We start from the raw sequence: 23949 nt of genomic DNA on the forward strand, positions 1-23949 counted from the left end.
AATAAGCTGCAAAGCTTCAATGTTAAGCCATGTAAGTTGCAGAATTTATCTTTCATATCACAAAATACGCAGCATTTTTTTCTACTAGATTGAGCATGCACGTGTTTTGTAGATGCAGAATTATGAGGAACTTAAACATCTCCATTTATCTCACAGCCATCATTTTTGTTTAAAAGTAACTACTGTAAACTATGATATCTTAAACTTAGTACATATGTTACTAATCATAAATATAATTATTTATACCGTAACAAATTTTTTTTTTTACAGATTACAAATTTTAATTTTGCTCTAACTACTACTCCTAATTTAGTGGAATAATTTGTTTTTCACTCATCTTTAAATAATTCAACGTGCCTCTTACAGTTACCTTCTGTAACCACTCCTCAACCCTAACTACTACTCCTCATTCTGAAAACTACAATCTCAAATTACAAAAACACGAATCATAGCTCATAAACATGGACTCTGCGAAAAAAATCCTTCCTCATCTTCAGCAACAGGTTTTGTGAATGGAGTCGAAGATAAGGTTTATTTTCTACACTATTATTCTTATCACTTAAGTTTTCTTTAATTTTCAAACATTTTACAGTTTGCAACTCCTTTCCAACCAAGAATTGTGCTTTTGGAGTAGTAGTTGATTGTTGCTTACTAGAAATTGATTTCTGTATTCTGTGAATATAAGTTGAGGTTTTGTTTTGCATCGTCATTAAAATGGACTTGCTTATTTTTTTTTCCACAGATAATCATAGTATTTAAACAACTCATCAATAGGAACCTACAATCTGATTAGTTTTAACTCCATATATTACGTATCTGTGAATAAATTTCATTATTGTATATAAACTTAATTTTTTTTTATTTTTAAACAGAAACTTACAAAAATACTTCGAAATAGAGAGTATGTAAAGAGGTCAACAGAGCGCAAAAAGGTACATTTATAATTGAATTCATCTTTCAGTCTATTCAAATCATAACATTCTTATAAACGTTTAATTAACTGTCACCTAATTTTATACAAGTTGTGGTTCATGCATATTATGAACATTTAGAGTCGGAGAACAAAAAATTGAAAACCATTATTGCTAATGCTGATCTAATTAACAAGCAGGTGTGTTTGTTTATATTTGTTAAATCCGACATTACTACACTATCAGGGCCGTCCCGTCAATTTTACGGGCCCTGTTTGTTAATTAAATAGTAGGCCTTATGTAGTGACCCGAACTTTTCCATGTTTATATATATTAATTGAGATTGATATTTACATGACTAAATGTTTCCAACGTGTTAAGCAACCAAACTTGTTAAGACTTGATTAATTGAAATAGGTTTCATATAGACAATTGACCACCCAAGTTGACCGGTGATTCACGAACGTTAAAACTTGTAAAAACTATACGATGACATATATATGGTTATATATATAGTTAACATGATTTTATTATAAGTTAGTATCTCATTAGGTATTTTAACAATGAGTTATATACATAAAAATGAGACTATTAATTTAAGAAACTCGAAAACGATATATATAACGATTATCGTTATAATAAAGTCTTACTAGGTACATATGAATCATATTAAGATATTGATACACTTGGTTAATTATGTTAAATGATAAGTAAATATATCATTAAGTGTATTAACAATGAACTACATATGTAAAATTAAGATTACTAACTTAATGATTTCGAAACGAGACATATATGTAACGATTATCGTTGTAACGACATTTAACTGTATATATATCATACTAAGATATATTATATATCATAATATCATGATAATGTAACAATTTAATATCTCATTTGATATAATAAATAATGGGTTAACAACATTTAACAAGATCGTTAACCTAAAGGTTTCAAAACAACATTTACATGTAACGACTAACGATGACTTAACGACTCAGTTAAAATGTATATACATGTAGTGTTTTAATATGTATTCATACACTTTTGAAAGACTTCAAGACACTTATCAAAATACTTCTACTTAACAAAAATGCTTACAATTACATCCTCGTTCAGTTTCATCAACAATTCTACTCGTATGCACCCGTATTCATACTCGTACAATACACAGCTTTTAGATGTATGTAATATTGGTATATACACTCCAATGATCAGCTTTTAGCAGCCCATGTGAGTCACCTAATACATGTAAGAACCATCATTTGGCAACTAGCATGAAATATCTCATAAAATTACAAAAATATGAGTAATCATTCATGACTTATTTACATGAAAACAAAATTACATATCCTTTATATCTAATCCATATACCAACGACCAAAAACACCTACAAATACTTTCATTCTTCAATTTTCTTCATCTAATTGATCTCTCTCAAGTTCTATCTTCAAGTTCTAAGTGTTCTTCATAAATTCCAAAAGTATAGTTTCATAAAAATCAAGAATACTTCCAAGTTTGCAAGTCTACTTCCAAGCTTTCTAATCCATTCCAAGTAATCATCTAAGATCAAGGAACCTCTGTTATTTACAGTAGGTTATCTTTCTAATTCAAGGTAATATTCATATTCAAACTTTGATTCAATTTCTACAACTATAATAATCTTATTTCGAGTGAAAAATCTTACTTGAAATGTTTTCGTGTCATGATTCTATTTCAAGAACTTTCAAGCCATCCAAGGATTCTTTGAAGCTCGATCCATTTTTCTCATTTCCAGTAGTTTTATCCAGAAAACTTGAGGTAGTAATGATGTTCATAACATCATTCGATTCATACATATAAAGCTATCTTATTCGAAGGTTTAAACTTGTAATCACTAGAACATAGTTTAGTTAATTCTAAACTTGTTCGCAAAAAAAAGTTAATCCTTCTAACTTGACTTTTAAAATCAACTAAACACATGTTCTATATCTATATGATATGCTAACTTAATGATTTAAAACCTGGAAACACGATGAACACCATAAAATCGGATATACGCCGTCGTAGTGAAACCGGGGGCTGTTTTAGTTTGGATAATTAAAAACTATGATAAACTTTGATTTAAAAGTTGTTCTTCTAGAAAAATGATTTTTCATATGAACATGAAACTATATCCATAAATCATGGTTAAACTCAAAGTGGAAGTATGTTTTCTAAAATGGTCATCTAGACGTCGTTCTTTCGACTGAAATGACTACCTTTACAAAAATGACTTGTAACTTAAATTTACAACTATAAACCTATACTTTTTCTGTTTGGATTCTTAAATTCGAGTTCAATATGAAACCATAGCAATTTGATTCACTCAAAACGGATTTAAAATGAAGAAGTTATGGGTAAAACAAGATTGGATATTTTTTATCTTTTTAGCTACGGGAAATATTTAACAAATCTATACAAATCATATCCTAGCTAACTTATATTGTATTATACATGTATTCTAATATATTATGTAATCTTGGGATACCATAGACACGTATGCAAATGTTTTGACGTATCATATCGACCCATGTATATATATTATTTGGAACAACCATAGACACTCTATACGCAGTAATGTTGGAGTTAGCTATACAGGGTTGAGGTTGATTCCAAAAATATATATACTTTGAGTTGTGATCTAGCCTGAGACGTATATACACTGGGTCGTGGATTGATTCAAGATAATATATATCAATTTATTTCTGTACATCTAACTGTGGACAACTAGTTGTAGGTTACTAACGAGGACAGCTGACTTAATACACTCAAATCTTTAAAACATAATAAAAATGGTTGTAATTATATTTTGATCATACTTTGATATATATGTACATATTTGTATAGGTTCGTGAATCGATCCGTGGCCAAGTTTTATTTCCGAGGAAGGAAATATCTGTGAAAGTGAGTTATAGTCCCACTTTTAAAATCTAATATTTTTGGGATGAGAATACATGCAGGTTTTATAAATGATTTACAAAATAGACACAAGTACGTGAAACTACATTCTATATTTGAATTATCGAAATTGAATATGCCGCTTTTTATTAAGTCTGGTAATCTAAGAATTAGGGAACAGACACCCTAATTGACGCTAATCCTAAAGATAGATCTATTGGGCCTAACAAACCCCATCCAAAGTACCAGATGCTTTAGTACTTCGAAATTTATATCATATCCGAAGGGTGTCCCGGAATGATGGGGATATTCTTATATATGCATCTTGTTAATGTCGGTTACTAGGTGTTCACCATATGAATGATTTTTATCTCTATGTATGAGATGTGTATTGAAATATGAAATCTTGTGGTCTATTGTTACGATTTGATATATATAGGTTAAACCTATAACTCACCAACATTTTTGTTGACGTTTAAAGCATGTTTATTCTCAGGTGAATACTAAGAGCTTCCGCTGTTGCATACTAAAATAAGGACAAGATTTGGAGTCCATGTTTGTATGATATTGTGTAAAAACTGCATTCAAGAAACATATGTTGATGTAATATATTTCTATTGTAAACCATTATGTAATGGTCGTGTGTAAACAGTATATTTTAGATTATCATTATTTGATAATTTACGTAATATTTTTAAAACCTTTATTGATAAAATAAAGGTTATGGTTGTTTTAAAAATGAATGCAGTCTTTGAAAAACGTCTCATATAGAGGTCAAAACCTCGTAACGAAATCAATTAATATGGAACATTTATAATCAATATGAACGGGACATTTCAGTTGGTATCCGAGCGTTGGTCTTAGAGAACCAGAAAATTTGCATTAGTGTGTCTTATCAAGTTTGTTAGGATGCATTAGTGAGTCTGGGCTTCGACCGTGTTTTCTTTAAAAATGATTGCTTAACATTTTTGTTGGAAACTATATATTATTAACATGTAAATATTATGTGATATATTAATCTCTTAACATGTTTGATATTGTGTGATAGATGTCTACCTCTAGCACAAATCCCATTGACTCACCTTATAATAACGAAGAGTCGAATATATATTGGCAAGATTCACAAGTTCCCGAAGAACCGGAAGAAGAGGAAACGGAACCGGAAGAAGAGGAACCGGAAGAAGAGGAGGTTCCGGAGGGGGGAATAGTAGGAACCACAGAAAACCGGTCAAATAAAAGAAAATCCTCAACCAATGGACCAAAGTTAATAATGGTCAATGGTGTTTCCGCTAAGGAAGCAAAATATTGGGAAAATTACCAATTTTCTGATGAATCGGATCCTGATGAGGATTCCGATGATGTTATAGAAATTACCCCGACCCAATTTAATGAGGCAAAAGAAAATAATAAGGGAAAAGACATCAAAATAGAGAAATCTGATTCCGACCCCGATGAACTTTATATGTACCGTCAACACTCGTATTTTCAATATCGTGACAATAACCCGGGAACCACTAAACCACCAGGTTTTTCTAAACCAATGTGGAAAATGACGACTCGTATTAGAGGAACATCATATATCCCTAGAAGATTAGGAAAAAGAACCAAATCCGAAGAAGAAGAAACCAGCGATTCAGATTAGAGGGGTGTGAGCATGTTGTGTAATAAATGTATTGTAGTGTGCTTGTACTTTTATATTCTATGTAAAAATTGCTTGTATTGTTTGTTTTTACGAATCTAATCCTTGCCTATTTTACAGTATAAAAACAAAATAGACGTTAAGGGTAAACAACCGAATATTTTAGAAGACCTACCAGAGGATATGATTGAGGAAATCTTGTCTAGAGTCGGTAAGAATTCATCAGCACATTTAGTTATGGCGAAATTAACTTGTTAAAGATTTGAAAGACTTTCCAGAAATGCCTTAGTTTATAAAAGGTTTTCCTTTGATAGGTGGGGTATATCACATTGGGGAGACTTTAAGTTACGCCGTGTTTTCTTTAAAGCGTTAAATGCGGGGAACCCAAATGCAATTTTACGCTACGGGTTAAGAACCTATTTTGACTCAACATATCCCAACATAGGATTTTGTGAATTAGAAAGAGCTTCTAACAAGCAAAATAAAGAAGCATGTTATGCTTACGGGTTAGTGATGTTCGCTTCTTACCAAAGTGAGAAAAAGAATATCGGATTGCAGCTTTTAAATAAAACTTTCCCACAAGTGACGGATTCAGTAGTTGGGGTGAGAAACAAGGTTTTTAGATTATTACGGGGCTGTTGGACATTACAAAACCCTCGTCCTTTTGACGACATTACAACATGCTTCCTAGATAATGGTCATAACGGTTATTTTCCACAAGATCAAGGATGGGAAGTCGTCTTAGTAAAACTAGAATGCATGACTTGTTTCTGGACTTATGAATTACATGTAGTGACCCGAACTTTTCCATGTTTATATATATTAATTGAGATTGATATTTACATGATTAAATATTTCCAACATGTTAAGCAATCAAACTTGTTAAGACTTGATTAATTGAAATATGTTTCATATAGACAATTGACCACCCAAGTTGACCGGTGATTCACGAACGTTAAAACTTGTAAAAACTATATGATGACATATATATGGATATATATATATATAGTTAACATGATACTATGATAAGTAAACATATCATTAAGTATATTAACAATGAACTACATATGTAAAAACAAGACTACTAACTTAATGATTTTTAAACGAGACATATATGTAACGATTATCGTTGTAAAGACATTTAATGTATATATATCATATTAAGAGATATTCATACATGATAATATCATGATAATATAATAATTTAAAATCTCATTTGATATTATAAACATTGGGTTAACAACATTTAACAAGATCGTTAACCTAAAGGTTTCAAAACAACACTTACATGTAACGACTAACGATGACTTAACGATTCAGTTAAAATGTATATACATGTAGTGTTTTAATATGTATTTATACACTTTTGAAAGACTTCAATACACTTATCAAAATACTTCTACTTAACAAAAATGCTTACAATTACATCCTCGTTCAGTTTCATCAACAATTCTACTCGTATGCACCCGTATTCGTACTCGTACAATACACAGCTTTTAGATGTATGTACTATTGGTATATATACTCCAATGATCAGCTCTTAGCAGCCCATGTGAGTCACCTAATACATGTGGGAACCATCATTTGGAAACTAGCATGAAATATCTCATAAAATTACAAAAATATGAGTAATCATTCATGACTTATTTACATGAAAACAAAATTACATATCCTTTATATCTAATCCATACACCAACGACCAAAAACACCTACAAACACTTTAATTCTTCAATTTTCTTCATCTAATTGATCTCTCTCAAGTTCTATCTTCAAGTTCTAAGTGTTCTTCATAAATTCTACAAGTTCTAGTTACATAAAATCAAGAATACTTTCAAGTTTGCTAGCTCACTTCCAATCTTGTAAGGTGATCATCCAACCTCAAGAAATCTTTGTTTCTTACAGTAGGTTATCATTCTAATACAAGGTAATAATCATATTCAAACTTTGGTTCAATTTCTATAACTATAACAATCTTATTTCAAGTGATGATCTTACTTGAACTTGTTTTCGTGTCATGATTCTGCTTCAAGAACTTCGAGCCATCCAAGGATCCGTTGAAGCTAGATCCATTTTTCTATTTTCCAGTAGGTTTATCCAAGGAACTTAAGGTAGTAATGATGTTCATAACATCATTCGATTCATACATATAAAGCTATCTTATTCGAAGGTTTAAACTTGTAATCACTAGAACATAGTTTAGTTAATTCTAAACTTGTTCGCAAACAAAAGTTAATCCTTCTAACTTGACTTTTAAAATCAACTAAACACATGTTCTATATCTATATGATATGCTAACTTAATGATTTAAAACCTGGAAACACGAAAAACACCGTAAAACCGGATTTACGCCGTAGTAGTAACACCGCGGGCTGTTTTGGATTAGTTAATTAAAAACTATGATAAAATTTGATTTAAAAGTTGTTATTCTGAGAAAATGATTTTTATTATGAACATGAAACTATATCCAAAAATTATGGTTAAACTCAAAGTGGAAGTATGTTTTCTAAAATGGTCATCTAGACGTCGTTCTTTCGACTGAAATGACTACCTTTACAAAAACGACTTGTAACTTATTTTTCCGACTATAAACCTATACTTTTTCTATTTAGATTCATAAAATGGAGTTCAATATGAAACCATAGCAATTTGATTCACTCAAAATGGATTTAAAATGAAGAAGTTATGGGTAAAACAAGATTGGATAATTTTTCTCATTTTAGCTACGTGAAAATTGGTAACAAATCTATTCCAACTATAACTTAATCAACTTGTATTGTATATTATGTAATCTTGAGATACCATAGACACGTATACAATGTTTCAACCTATCATGTCGACACATCTATATATATTTCGGAACAACCATAGACACTCTATATGTGAATATTGGAGTTAGCTATACAGGGTTGAGGTTGATTCCAAAATATATATAGTTTGAGTTATGATCAATACTGAGATACGTATACACTGGGTCGTGGATTGATTCAAGATAATATTTATCGATTTATTTCTGTACATCTAACTGTGGACAACTAGTTGTAGGTTACTAACGAGGACAGCTGACTTAATAAACTTAAAACATCAAAATATATTAAAAATGTTGTAAATATATTTTGAACATACTTTGATATATATGTATATATTGTTATAGGTTCGTGAATCAACCAGTGGCCAAAACTTACTTCCCGACGAAGTAAAAATCTGTGAAAGTGAGTTATAGTCCCACTTTTAAAATCTAATATTTTTGGGATGAGAATACATGCAGGTTTTATAAATGATTTACAAAATAGACACAAGTACGTGAAACTACATTCTATGGTTGAATTATCGAAATCGAATATGCCCCTTTTTATTAAGTCTGGTAATCTAAGAATTAGAGAACAGACACCCTAATTGACGCCAATCCTAAAGATAGATCTATTGGGCCTAACAAACCCCATCCAAAGTACCGGATGCTTTAGTACTTCGAAATTTATATCATATCCGAAGGGTGTCCCGGAATGATGGGGATATTCTTATATATGCATCTTGTTAATGTCGGTTATCAGGTGTTCACCATATGAATGATTTTTATCTCTATGTATGGGATGTGTATTGAAATATGAAATCTTGTGGTCTATTATTATGATTTGATATATATAGCTTAAACCTATAACTCACCAACATTTTTGTTGACGTTTTAAGCATGTTTATTCTCAGGTGATTATTAAGAGCTTCCGCTGTCGCATACTTAAATAAGGACGAGATTTGGAGTCCATGCTTGTATGATATTGTGTAAAAACTGCATTCAAGCAACTTATTTTGTTGTAACATATTTGTATTGTAAACCATTATGTAATGGTCGTGTGTAAACAGGATATTTTAGATTATCATTATTTGATAATCTACGTAAAGCTTTTTAAACCTTTATTGATGAAATAAAGGTTATGGTTTGTTTTAAAATGAATGCAGTCTTTGAAAAATGTCTCATATAGAGGTCAAAACCTCGCAACGAAATCAATTAATATGGAACATTTTTAATCAATAAGAACGAGACATTTCATTACGTGTCTTTATTTCCTTTGCTGAACAACGTACGTATTAACTAGATTTATCTTCAAAACTGTCCTGTATCATAGTGTACTATATTTCATGTTATATGTAATATAGCGAAGTTGTAAGTTTGAAGAATATTTGTATGTGATATATTATTATAATCAGTTTTTCATATGGAATTGTAGTAGTTGAATTGTATATTAGCTACTAAGTATGAACTTAACGGGTAGGTAGTACCCGAATTTAAACTTATAAAATGCTAATATGAAGAAAAAGCTTTTATAAATGAGTTCATATTATGCTACAAGATACTATTGACTACTCTTAATATTCTGTATGATTAAATTGTTTCATTTGACTATTTTGAAGGAAATGGCACCGACTACTCGACACACCTTGAATATGAGCGAAGAGGAATTTCGTGCCTTTCTTGCTTCAAACATAGCCGCAGTACAGGCCGCGCTACATACCAACAATAACTCTGAATCTAGCAATACAGCTAACGGCACAAGAAATCGTGTAGGATGCTCCTACAAGGAATTCACTACCTGCAAACCTTCAGAATTTGATGGGACCGAAGGACCAATCGGATTGAAACGGTGGACCGAGAAAGTTGAATCGGTGTTTGCCATAAGTAAGTGTGCTGAAGGAGACAAAGTGAAGTACGCTACTCATACCTTCACAGGTATTGCGTTAACATGGTGGAATACCTATCTAGAGCAAGTGGGACAAGATGCTGCTTACGCGCTACCGTGGTCAGCATTCAAGCACTTGATGAATGAGAAGTACCGTCCCAGAACCAAGGTTAATAAGCTCAAGTCAGAACTTAGAGGGTTACGAACACTGGGATTCGATATTACTTTGTACGAAAGATGATTCACAGAATTGTGCCTATTGTGTCCAAGAGCGTTCGAAGATGAGGAAGAGAAGATCGACGCGTTTGTGAAAGGGTTACCAGAGAGAATCCAAGAAGATATAAGTTCACACGAGCCTACCTCCATACAAAAGGCATGTAGAATGGCTCACAAACTAGTGAACCAGATTGAGGGAAGAATTGAAGAACAGGCGGCCGAAGAGGCCAACGTGAAGTTAGTCAAAAGAAAGTGGGAGGAAAACGGTGATAAGAGTCACCAAAACAACAACAACTATCTCAACAATCGCAACATCAATCACAACTACAACAAATGGCACAACAACAACAACAACAACTACAACAATCATCCCAACAACAATAACAACTGCAACAACAACAACAACAAGCAGAAGCAGCTATGCCAAAGGTGTGAAAAGTATCACTCGGGGTTCTGCACCAAATTTTGCAACAAGTGTAAAAGAAATGGTCATAGCGCGGCGAAGTGTGAGGTCTACGGACCAGGGGTTAACAGAACGAAAGGAACAAATGGTGTCGGAACGAGTAATGGCGGAGCAAGTAGTGTCGGAGCAAGTTATGCCAATGTAGTTTGTTATAAATGTGGAAAACCGGGCCACATTATTAGAAATTGCCCGAACCAGGAGAACACGAATGGACAAGGCCGCGGAAGAGTTTTCAATATTAATGCGGCAGAGGCACAGGAAGAACCGGAGCTTGTTACGGGTACTTTCTTATTGACAATAAATCTGCTTTCGTTTTATTTGATTTGGGTGCGGATAGAAGCTATATGAGTAGAGATTTTTGTGCTAAATTAAGTTGTCCATTGACACTGTTGGATAGTAAATTTTTACTCGAATTAGCAAACGGTAAATTAATTTCAGCAGATTATATATGCCAGAATCGAGAAATTAAACTGGGTAGCGAAATATTTAAGAATGATTTGATATCAGTAGAGTTAGGGAGTTTTGATGTAATAGTTGGCATGGACTAGATGAAGGAGATGAAAGCAGAGATCGTATGTTACAAAAATGCAATTCGCATTGTACGAGAAGAAGGAGAACCCTTAATGGTGTATGGAGAAAAGGGAAACACGAAGCTACATCTTATTAGTATTTGAAGGCACAAAAACTAATAAGAAAAGGTTGCTATGCTGTTCTAGCACACGTCGAGAAAGTACAAACTGAAGAAAAGAGCATCAATGATGTTCCCGTCGCAAAAGAATTTCCCGATGTATTTTCGAAAGAATTACCGAGACTACCTCCACATCGATCTGTTGAATTTCAAATAGATCTTGTACCAGGAACTGCACCAATAGCTCGTGCTCCTTACAGACTCGCACCCAGCGAGATGAAAGAACTGCAAAGCCAACTGCAAGAACTATTAGAACGTGCTTTCATTCAACCAAGCACATCACCATGGGGAGCTCCTGTTTTGTTCGTCAAGAAGAAGGATGGTACATTTAGGTTGTGTATTGACTACAGAGAGTTGAATAAACTTACCATCAAAAACTGTTATCCACTGCCGAGAATTGACGACTTATTTGATCAACTACAAGGCTCGTCGGTTTATTCGAAAATCGATTTACGTTCTGGATATCATCAAATGCGAGTAAAGGAGGATGATATTCCAAAAAACTGCTTTTAGGACGCGTTATGGTCATTACGAGTTTATGGTTATGCTGTTTGGATTGACTAACGCACCAGCTGTGTTCATGGACCTTATGAACCGAGTGTGTGGGCCATATCTTGACAAGTTTATCATTGTTTTCATCGATGACATACTTATTTACTCAAAGAATGATCAAGAGCACGAAGAACATTTGAGAAAAGTGCTAGAAGTATTGAGGAAATAAAAACTGTACGCTAAGTTTTCAAAGTGTGCATTTTGGTTGGAAGAAGTTCAATTCCTCGGTCACATAGTGAACAAAGAAGGTATCCAGGTGGACCCAGCAAAGATCGAAATCGTTGAAAAGTGGGAAACCCCAAAAACTCTGAAGCATATACGTCAATTTTTAGGATTGGCTGGTTACTACAGAAGATTCATCCAAGATTTCTCCAAAATAGCAAAACCCTTGACTGCATTAACGCATAAAGGGAAGAAATTTGAATGGAAGGATGAACAAGAGAAGGCGTTTCAGTTATTGAAGAAAAAGCTAACTACGGCACCTATATTGTCATTGACTGAAGGGAATGATGATTTTGTGATTTATTGTGATGCATCAAAGCAAGGTCTCGGTTGTGTATTAATGCAACGAACGAAGGTGATTGCTTATGCGTCTAGACAATTGAAGATTCACGAGCAAAATTATACAACTCACGATTTGGAATTGGGTGCTGTTGTTTTTGCATTAAAGACTTGGAGGCATTATTTATATGGGGTCAAAAGTATTATATATACCGACCACAAAAGTCTCCAACATAATTTAATCAGAAGCAACTGAATATGAGACAACGCAGGTGGATTGAACTATTGAATGATTATGATTTTGAGATTCGATACCACCCGGGGAAGGCGAATGTGGTAGCCGACGCTTTGAGTAGAAATGACAGAGAACCTATCGGGTAAAAGCTATGAATATAATTATTCGTACTAACCTTACTACTCAAATAAAGGAGGCGCAACAGGGGGTTGTAAAAGAAGGAAAGTTGAAGAATGAGATACCCAAAGGATCAGAGAAACATATTAATATTCGGGAAGACGGAACCCGATATAGGGCTGATAGAATTTGGGTACCAAGGTTTGGAGATGTGAGAGAAATGGTACTTAAAGAAGCACATAAAACCAGATATTCAATACATCCCGGAGCGGGGAAGATGTATCAAGATCTCAAGAAACACTTTTGGTGGCCGGGTATGAAAGCCGATATTGCTAAATATGTAGGAGAATGTTTGACGTGTTCTAAGGTCAAAGCTGAACATCAGAAACCATCAGGTCTACTACAACAACCTGAAATCCCGGAATGGAAATGGGAAAACATTACCATGGATTTCATTACTAAATTGCCAAGGACTGCAAGTGGTTATGATACTATTTGGGTAATAGTTGATCGTCTCACCAAGTCAGCACACTTCCTGCCAATGAGAGAAGATGACAAAATGGAGAAGTTGGCGCGATTGTATTTGAAGGAGGTTGTCTCCATACATGGAATACCCGTCTCTATTATCTCGGATAGGGATGGTAGATTTGTTTCAAGATTCTGGCAGACACTGCAACAAGCATTGGGGACTCGTCTAGACATGAGTACTGCCTATCATCCACAAACTGATGGGCAGAGCGAAAGGACGATACAAACGCTTGAATACATGCTACGAGCATGTGTTATTGATTTCGGAAACAGTTAGGATCGACACCTACCGTTAGCAGAATTTTCCTACAACAACAGTTATCATTCTAGTATTGAGATGGCGCCGTTTCAGGCACTTTATGGTAGAAAGTGCAGGTCTCCAATTTGTTGGAATGAAGTGGGGGATAGACAGATTACGGGTCCGGAGATAATACAAGAAACTACCGAGAAAATCATCCAAATTCAACAACGATTGAAAACCGCCCAGAGTCGACAAAAGAGCTACGCCGACAGTAAAAGAAAAGATATAGAGTTTGAAATTGGAGAAATGGTCATGCTTAAGGTTTCACCTTGGAAAGGCGTTGTTCGATTTGGTAAACGGGGGAAACTAAATCCAAGGTACATTGGACCATTCAAGATTATATATCGTGTCGGACCAGTAGCTTACCAACTGGAGCTACCTCAACAACTAGCAGCTGTACATAACACTTTCCACGTCTCGAATTTGAAGAAATGTTTTGCTAAAGAAGATCTCACTATTCCGTTGGACGAAATCCAAATCAATGAAAAACTTCAGTTCATTGAAGAACCCGTCGAAATAATGGATCGTGAGGTTAAGAGACTTAAGCAAAACAAGATACCGATTGTTAAGGTTCGATGGAATGCTCGTAGAGGACCTGAGTTCACCTGGGAGCGTAAAGATCAGATGAAGAAGAAATACCCGCATCTATTTCCAGAAGATTCGTCAACACCTTCAACAGCTTAAAATTTCGGGACGAAATTTATTTAACGGGTAGGTACTGTAGTGACCTGAACTTTTTCATGTTTATATATATTAATTGAGATTGATATTTACATGACTAAATGTTTCCAACGTGTTAAGTAATTAAACTTGTTAAGACTTGATTAATTGAAATAGGCTTCATATAGACAATTGACCACCCAAGTTGACCGGTGATTCACGAACGTTAAAACTTGTAAAAACTATACGATGAAATATATATGGTTATATATATAGTTAACATGATTTTATTATAAGTAAGTATCTCATTAGGTATTTTAATAATGAGTTATATACATAAAAATGAGACTATTAATTTAAGAAACTCGAAAACGATATATATAACGATTATCGTTATAATAAAGTCTTACTAGGTACATATGAATCATATTAAGTTATTGATACACTTGGTTAATTATGTTAAATGATAAGTAAATATATCATTAAGTGTATTAACAATGAACTACATATGTAAAAATAAGACTACTAACTTAATGATTTCGAAACGAGACATATATGTAACGATTATCGTTGTAACGACATTTAACTGTATATATATCATACTAAGATATATTATATATCATAATATCATGATAATGTAACAATTTAACATCTCATTTGATATAATAAACAATGGGTTAACAACATTTAACAAGATCGTTAACCTAAAGGTTTCAAAACAACATTTACATGTAACGACTAACGATGACTTTACTACTCAGTTAAAATGTATATACATGTAGTGTTTTAATATGTATTCATACACTTTTGAAAGACTTCAAGACACTTATCAAAATAATTATACTTAACAAAAATGCTTACAATTGCATCCTCGTTCAGTTTCATCAACAATTCTACTCGTATGCACCCGTATTCGTACTCGTACAATATACAGCTTTTAGATGTATGTACTATTGGTATATACACTCCAATGATCAGCTCTTAGCAGCCCATGTGAGTCACCTAACACATGTGGGAACCATCATTTGGCAACTAGCATGAAATATCTCATAAAATTACAAAAATATGAGTAATCATTCATGACTTATTTACATGAAAACAAAATTACATATCCTTTATATCTAATCCATATATCAACGACCAAAAACACCTACAAACACTTTCATTCTTCAATTTTCTTCATCTAATTGATCTCTCTCAAGTTCCATCTTCAAGTTCTAAGTGTTCTTCATAAATTCCATAAGTATAGTTTCATAAAAATCAAGAATACTTCCAAGTTTGCAAGTCTACTTCCAAGCTTTCTAATCCATTCCAAGTAATCATCTAAGATCAAGGAACCTCTGTTATTTACAGTAGGTTATCTTTCTAATTCAAGGTAATATTCATATTCAAACTTTGATTCAATTTCTACAACTATAACAATCTTATTTCGAGTGAAAATCTTACTTGAAATGTTTTCGTGTCATGATTCTGTTTCAAGAACTTTCAAGCCATCCAAGGATCCTTTGAAGCTAGATCCATTTTTTTCATTTCCAGTAGTTTTATCCAGAAAACTTGAGGTAGTAATGATGTTCATAACATCATTCGATTCATACATATAAAGCTATCTTATTCGAAGGTTTAAACTTGTAATCTCTAGAACATAGTTTAGTTAATTCTAAACTTGTTTGCAAATAAAAGTTAATCCTTCTAACTTGACTTTAAAATCAACTACTAAATGTTCATTCAGAATTTGGATTTTGAATAGGATGTGGGCTTTAATTCAATTGAATTAGGCTTTTAAATTTCTATCGGATAGTGGGTTAGCCTGGTGTTGCTGGATATATATTCGGTAGTATAAATTATTGGGGCAATTAATAAATTATAGGCCCTTAAAAGTTATTGACTTTGTTTGTCTATTTAATATTTCACTTGCAATCACATATGTATTTTTATAAATATCTTAAATTTGAATCGTTCTTTGTAACTTTAATATTTTTATTTTACAGCAATCAATTCCAGCTAATAAAACAATAGTTTTCCCACAATGTAACGAATCTGGTATGTAATTCATAATGCAAACTTGTTTTTCTTTTATTAATATCTCACTCACACACACACACACACACACACACACACATATATATATATATATATTTATATAAATATACATAGTTTTATTTATTACTTACTAAAATAATAGATAAATATGATGTTTACCAAGAATTTTATACTTTTGTATTGTTATTTTTTTTTAAGATACTCTAAAATTTAGTGAAGTCTACAAGTGTTGGTTCAACGTTCACAACGATCATATATCTCGCCTTCGTAACGCAATGCTTACTAACCAATCAGAAACGGAATTACATCATATTATATTAACTGTTTTCGATCACCTAAAGAGCCAGTTTTTACTTAGAGAGTTTACATCTAAGGATGATGTGTTGAACCTTCTATATGGAACTTGGATGACACCTGCAGAACTTTGTGTCATGTGGTTAGGTGGTTTTCGTCCATCTGACGTTGTCCATGTAAGTATACAAATATACAGTACCAATTTTAATTAATACACGAATCTATCTTTACTCATTTTTTATTTATATACATATATATACATATATATATATATATATATATATATATATATACATATATATATATATACATATATATATATATATATATATATATATATATATATATATATATATATATATATATATGTGTGTGTGTGTGTGTGTGTATGTTAATAGTAATTAACTGCTATACTAACTTTGTTACAGCTTCTTAATGTTCACCTACAATTAACACCCGAACAAAACCAGTTTCTTATCAACTTGAAGAATGATACTTTCAAACAGGAGACAGAGCTAACAAAACAATTTACGCAAATTCAGTCCACTCTATCAACCCGTTTAGTTGGGGAAGTGTTTCGCTAGACAGGTGATGATACGTACATCAACAATTATATGAGTGAAATGCATATTTCAATGGAAAATCTACGCGCGATGGAAGAAATAATGCAAAAGGTATATATAGTGATCTTTCTTTTTTGGTACACATAATACATAAATTATTTCCCCATCCAATTACATTAACTAAGCATTTTTTTATTCTTCTTTTACTAACGTTAACAATTAATACATTTCAGGCTGATGGTTTACGTGCTATTATTCTTGACAAAATACACAGTCGTTTCATCAAAAAACAATTTGCAATGGCTCTGTTAGCAATCAATGCATACTTGAACCGAATTACAGCATTAAGCTATATGTGGATAAGTCGTCCAAAGTCCTGAATTTTTTTTTTCCAACAATGTATTTTTCAACATATCTGAATTATGTTCTTATGGTTATTTATTTGTTTCTAAGTAATTGGTGTATGCATCTTTATTCCAAAGATGAAACCTAATTATTTTTAATTGAACATGTTTCTGTAGAGATAGATAGGTAACAGTACTAATTGCACCAACATAGTACAATAAAAGGAAAGCCACGATTACCTAATTTATAATGCATGATGATCAGCGGTATCCAAATACAAACAATGTCAGATGTATTAACAACGACAACACATTCCTTTATTGTATATGGTATGTGAATAATGTATGTTGAAGTTTGATGAAAATGTTCGAAGTATAAAAAAACCTATCAAAACCCGCAAGGTTGCGGGTATTAAACTAGTAAATCACAATAACAACTCCGAAAAAGCGACGGACAATGTAAAAGCACAAATTAGACCATACATATCGGTTAGCAAGCAATTCAAAAACACAAAAGCACAGTAAAAAAGATTAACAACTACCAAACACTAAACATATCAAAAGAAACAAATAAACATCACAAAATTGGGCAAGAAGATATGTACCTTAAATAGCAGCAAGAATAATCTTGAACAACAAATCCACAAACACCTAGAGATTTTGCAGTACGATTGTTGCTAAATCGTTGACCAAATTCCAGGTTAGGTTAAGGCGATGACAACATCCTTCTTTATTCTGACGATAGCCGGTATTTGACACTCTAATTGTTTGGATTTGTGTCGATTGATTTGGGGAAGAAGGCGCGTGTGTTTTGTTTTGGAAGAATAAGGAATGGAGGAGTTGGAATGTCGATTGATTTGGGTTGGGGAGTGGAGATGGCGATGGTGTGAGTTTTTTTGAGAACTGTAAAAGGATGCAGAAGTTGCTGGAAGAAAAGAAGGGTTTTAAGGGAAGGAGAGATGTCGTTTTAAAGGGTTTAGTAAAAGAAACGATAGATTTCAGGGTGCCTATTAGTATATAACATTAATATTTGCTTTCTATAAAAAAAAATATAGATGATAGAGAGGTTCACTAGTTAGAATGATATTTGATTAACAAGATAGTAACTAATGACAAAAATTATAATTTTGCAAAATTTTTCTATCAAAATTTTTTAGAGCCGTTGAAAAAATGCATAAAAACATTATACAATTTAATAATCATTACCATAGATATTGTTTAGTTTTGAGTTAGCTCTCACTCAGCATTCCGTGCTCTTCAAACACATTTGAGGACAGTCCTTTGATGTTGGACTTGTATTATTAACTTTAGTGAAAACGTAATATATTTACTTTGCTATATCATGTTAATTAAATGAAACAACTATAAGCTACTTTAAAGTGAGAAATTAAAGGTTTCAAAACTTATGTTCACCAAAAATCTTTAGTTTCTATCTCAAACATAGATAACACCAACTTTCTTAGGTTAAAACGTCAATTTTAAAAGGGAAAATTGTTTGAAAATGCATTGAAGTTTCATCAAATTTCTATTGTATGTATTCAACTTTCAGATCTCATATTGTATGCATTCAACTATTAAAATTGTTCTATTGTATGTATTTAACCTGTTATTACAGGTAAAATTCAGGTAACTTCAATTTTAAAAGTACATCATTGGTCCCTAATGTTTGTTAAATATTACATCATTTATCTTTTTTTAAACAAAATTACATCATTAGTTTCACACATATATCTTTTTGTTTCATTAAAATCCTTTTTATTCTTGCTCTATCTTTCCTGATGCATACAATTTATGGTAGTATTGAACAAACTCGTGATGGTTTGTTTAAATTCCCAGTATGTAAATCTAAATAAAGCAAATTTCTTATCTATTCTATTCTATTCTATTCTTATTCTATTCTTATAAAAGACTATGAAGATATGAAGATGATGTCATAAATTAAGCATTCTCTTTGTAAAAAAAAAATCAAAAATGAAAAAGAAAAAAGGAGAGTCCATGAGGATGATGTCATAAAGAAATTTCTTTTACAATTAAATATGATATAAATAAATTCAAGCTTCCACAAGAAGCTGCTTAAACACTTCCAGTAGTAAAAAAAAGACTGCACGTTGCACGTTTAAGGGTGCGTTTGTTTGTCTCTTAATGGAATGGTTCAGTGCTGAATGCTGAACCATTCAGTATACAGTGCGTTTGTTTCTGACCTCTGAATGACATATGGTGCTGAATGGTTCAGAATTCAGTGCTGAACCATTCAGAGATGAAACACTCTCTTAACCATTAAGAGCCTAAATTTTCTGTAATTTTCTCCTCAAATCCTATCATGAACACTTAACTAACAAGTATATTGAATATCTTATTCATGTTACACTTTGATAAGGTAGTTTTACTCAGTTTATATCGTTCATTCTAAATAATTATCAAACAACTTATTTTCATTCATAACAAACTTTATTTAGAAGCTTTGAATTATTTAGATTCTGAACCATTTAGCGCTAAATCATTTAGTTTTATCAAACCACTCCATCCAATCCAGATAAAAAATTTTTGAGACCCACAATACTCCACGCCTGCCTTATTTCTTCGCTCCACGTCCAAAATAAACCAGAAATTCATCTGCTATCTTCCATCAAAAAACCTATCTTCATCTGCTATCTTCTATCGCTACCGAAATTCATCACAAAACCTATCCTCCATCGAATAAAACCTTCACACATCTTCATCTTCAAACGATTTCTTCATATGCTTCTTCACAGACACCTCGCTAACAGGTTAGGGTTTCATCCTTTTTTGAAGAAATTTTCAATTACTAAAATTAATCATGGCTTCATCAACAGCTTCATCTACAGGTTAGGAGTCTATGAACTTTTCCCTATTACAACTTAATTTTTGGTGTTAGGGTTTAAATTCCATCTTTTACATAGACAATAACATGATTTCTTCATGCTTTTTAGGTTTTATGAAGTCTTGGACAAATTCTAAATCGACTTGCATCTAAAAACAAGCCATGGGTTTACCTCAATTGTTGGAGAACCGGACTGATGAAGAACATGAAGAGGACTTTACCAGAGAACCTGAACTCCTGAAGTTTTGATTATATCTATTAAAAGAGCTCCAAAAATACATAGGTAAATACATTTCGATATCTGATTAATTTGTCCTTAATTTCTAACATTTTAATTCGAGCTGGATTATAAAATTGATGTTATTGTTTTCACAATTGTATCTGTTTTGTATCATTTTACTCTAGATTTGAAATAATTATTGTGCAGGAGTGTAAAGAACTACTATATCATAAATTAAGCATAAATGAAAAAGAAAAAAGGAGAGTCCATGAGGATGATGTCATAAAGAAATTTATTTTACAATTAAATATGATATAAATAAATTCAAGCTTCCATAAGAAGCTGCTTAAACACTTCCAGTAGTAAAAAAAAGACTGCACGTTGCACATTTAAGGGTGCGTTTGTTTGTCTCTTAATGGAATGGTTCAGTGCTGAATGCTGAACCATTCAGTATACAGTGCGTTTGTTTCTGACCTCTGAATGACATATGGTGCTGAATGGTTCAGAATTCAGTGCTGAACCATTCAGAGATGAAACACTCTCTTAACCATTAAGATCTTAAATTTTCTGTAATTTTCTCCTCAAATCCTATCATAAACACTTAACTAACAAGTATATTGAATATCTTATTCATGTTACACTTTGATAAGGTAGTTTTACTCAGTTTATATCGTTCATTCTAAATAATTATCAAACAACTTATTTTCATTCATAACAAACTTTATTCAGAAGCTTTGAATTATTTAGATTCTGAACCATTTAGCGCTAAATCATTTAGTTTTATCAAATCACTCCATCCAATCCAGATAAAATTTTTTTGAGACCCATAATACTCCACGCCTGCCTTATTTCTTCGCTCCACGTCCAAAATAAACCAGAAATTCATCTGCTAACTTCCATCAAAAAACCTATCTTCATCTGCTATCTTCTATCGCGACCGAAATTCATCACAAAACCTATCCTCCATCGAATAAAACCTTCACACATCTTCATCTTCAAACGATTTCTTCATATGCTTCTTCACAGACACCTCGCTAACAGGTTAGGGTTTCATCCTTTTTTGAAGAAATTTTCAATTACTAAAATTAATCATGGCTTCATCAACAGCTTCATCTACAGGTTAGGAGTCTATGAACTTTTCCCTATTACAACTTAATTTTTGGTGTTAGGGTTTAAATTCCATCTTTTACATAGACAATAACATGATTTCTTCATGCTTTTTAGGTTTTATGAAGTCTTGGACAAATTCTAAATCGACTTGCATCTAAAAACAAGCCATGGGTTTACCTCAATTGTTGGAGAACCGGACTGATGAAGAACATGAAGAGGACTTTACCAGAGAACCTGAACTCCTGAAGTTTTGATTATATCTATTAAAAGAGCTCCGAAAATACATAGGTAAATACATTTCGATATCTGATTAATTTGTCCTTAATTTCTAACATTTTAATTCGAGCTGGATTATAAAATTGATGTTATTGTTTTCACAATTGTATCTGTTTTGTATCATTTTACTCTAGATTTGAAATAATTATTGTGCAGGAGTGTAAAGAACTACTATATCATAAATTAAGCATAAATGAAAAAGAAAAAAGGAGAGTCCATGAGGATGATGTCATAAAGAAATTTATTTTACAATTAAATATGATATAAATAAATTCAAGCTTCCATAAGAAGCTGCTTAAACACTTCCAGTAGTAAAAAAAAGACTGCACGTTGCACATTTAAGGGTGCGTTTGTTTGTCTCTTAATGGAATGGTTCAGTGCTGAATGCTGAACCATTCAGTATACAGTGCGTTTGTTTCTGACCTCTGAATGACATATGGTGCTGAATGGTTCAGAATTCAGTGCTGAACCATTCAGAGATGAAACACTCTCTTAACCATTAAGATCTTAAATTTTCTGTAATTTTCTCCTCAAATCCTATCATAAACACTTAACTAACAAGTATATTGAATATCTTATTCATGTTACACTTTGATAAGGTAGTTTTACTCAGTTTATATCGTTCATTCTAAATAATTATCAAACAACTTATTTTCATTCATAACAAACTTTATTCAGAAGCTTTGAATTATTTAGATTCTGAACCATTTAGCGCTAAATCATTTAGTTTTATCAAATCACTCCATCCAATCCAGATAAAATTTTTTTGAGACCCAAAATACTCCACGCCTGCCTTATTTCTTCGCTCCACGTCCAAAATAAACCAGAAATTCATCTGCTAACTTCCATCAAAAAACCTATCTTCATCTGCTATCTTCTATCGCGACCGAAATTCATCACAAAACCTATCCTCCATCGAATAAAACCTTCACACATCTTCATCTTCAAACGATTTCTTCATATGCTTCTTCACAGACACCTCGCTAACAGGTTAGGGTTTCATCCTTTTTTGAAGAAATTTTCAATTACTAAAATTAATCATGGCTTCATCAACAGCTTCATCTACAGGTTAGGAGTCTATGAACTTTTCCCTATTACAACTTAATTTTTGGTGTTAGGGTTTAAATTCCATCTTTTACATAGACAATAACATGATTTCTTCATGCTTTTTAGGTTTTATGAAGTCTTGGACAAATTCTAAATCGACTTGCATCTAAAAACAAGCCATGGGTTTACCTCAATTGTTGGAGAACCGGACTGATGAAGAACATGAAGAGGACTTTACCAGAGAACCTGAACTCCTGAAGTTTTGATTATATCTATTAAAAGAGCTCCGAAAATACATAGGTAAATACATTTCGATATCTGATTAATTTGTCCTTAATTTCTAACATTTTAATTCGAGCTGGATTATAAAATTGATGTTATTGTTTTCACAATTGTATCTGTTTTGTATCATTTTACTCTAGATTTGAAATAATTATTGTGCAGGAGTGTAAAGAACTACTATATCATAAATTAAGCATAAATGAAAAAGAAAAAAGGAGAGTCCATGAGGATGATGTCATAAAGAAATTTATTTTACAATTAAATATGATATAAATAAATTCAAGCTTCCATAAGAAGCTGCTTAAACACTTCCAGTAGTAAAAAAAAGACTGCACGTTGCACATTTAAGGGTGCGTTTGTTTGTCTCTTAATGGAATGGTTCAGTGCTGAATGCTGAACCATTCAGTATACAGTGCGTTTGTTTCTGACCTCTGAATGACATATGGTGCTGAATGGTTCAGAATTCAGTGCTGAACCATTCAGAGATGAAACACTCTCTTAACCATTAAGATCTTAAATTTTCTGTAATTT

At 32.4% G+C, this 23949-nt stretch overlaps 1 protein-coding gene across 1 annotated transcript; it reads left to right on the top strand.

Moving 5' to 3' along the window:
- Positions 1-461: 461 nt before the first annotated feature.
- Positions 462-17318, top strand: LOC139868550 (transcription factor HBP-1b(c38)-like). Its single transcript, XM_071856887.1, has 5 exons — positions 462-503; positions 873-932; positions 16389-16440; positions 16639-16910; positions 17163-17318. The coding sequence occupies exons 1-5, from the start codon at positions 462-464 to the stop codon at positions 17316-17318; spliced, it is 582 nt and encodes a 193-aa protein (XP_071712988.1).
- The last annotated feature ends 6631 nt before the right edge of the window (positions 17319-23949 follow it).

This window comes from Rutidosis leptorrhynchoides, chromosome 9, assembly GCF_046630445.1.
Source record: "Rutidosis leptorrhynchoides isolate AG116_Rl617_1_P2 chromosome 9, CSIRO_AGI_Rlap_v1, whole genome shotgun sequence".
NCBI lineage: Eukaryota > Viridiplantae > Streptophyta > Magnoliopsida > Asterales > Asteraceae > Rutidosis > Rutidosis leptorrhynchoides.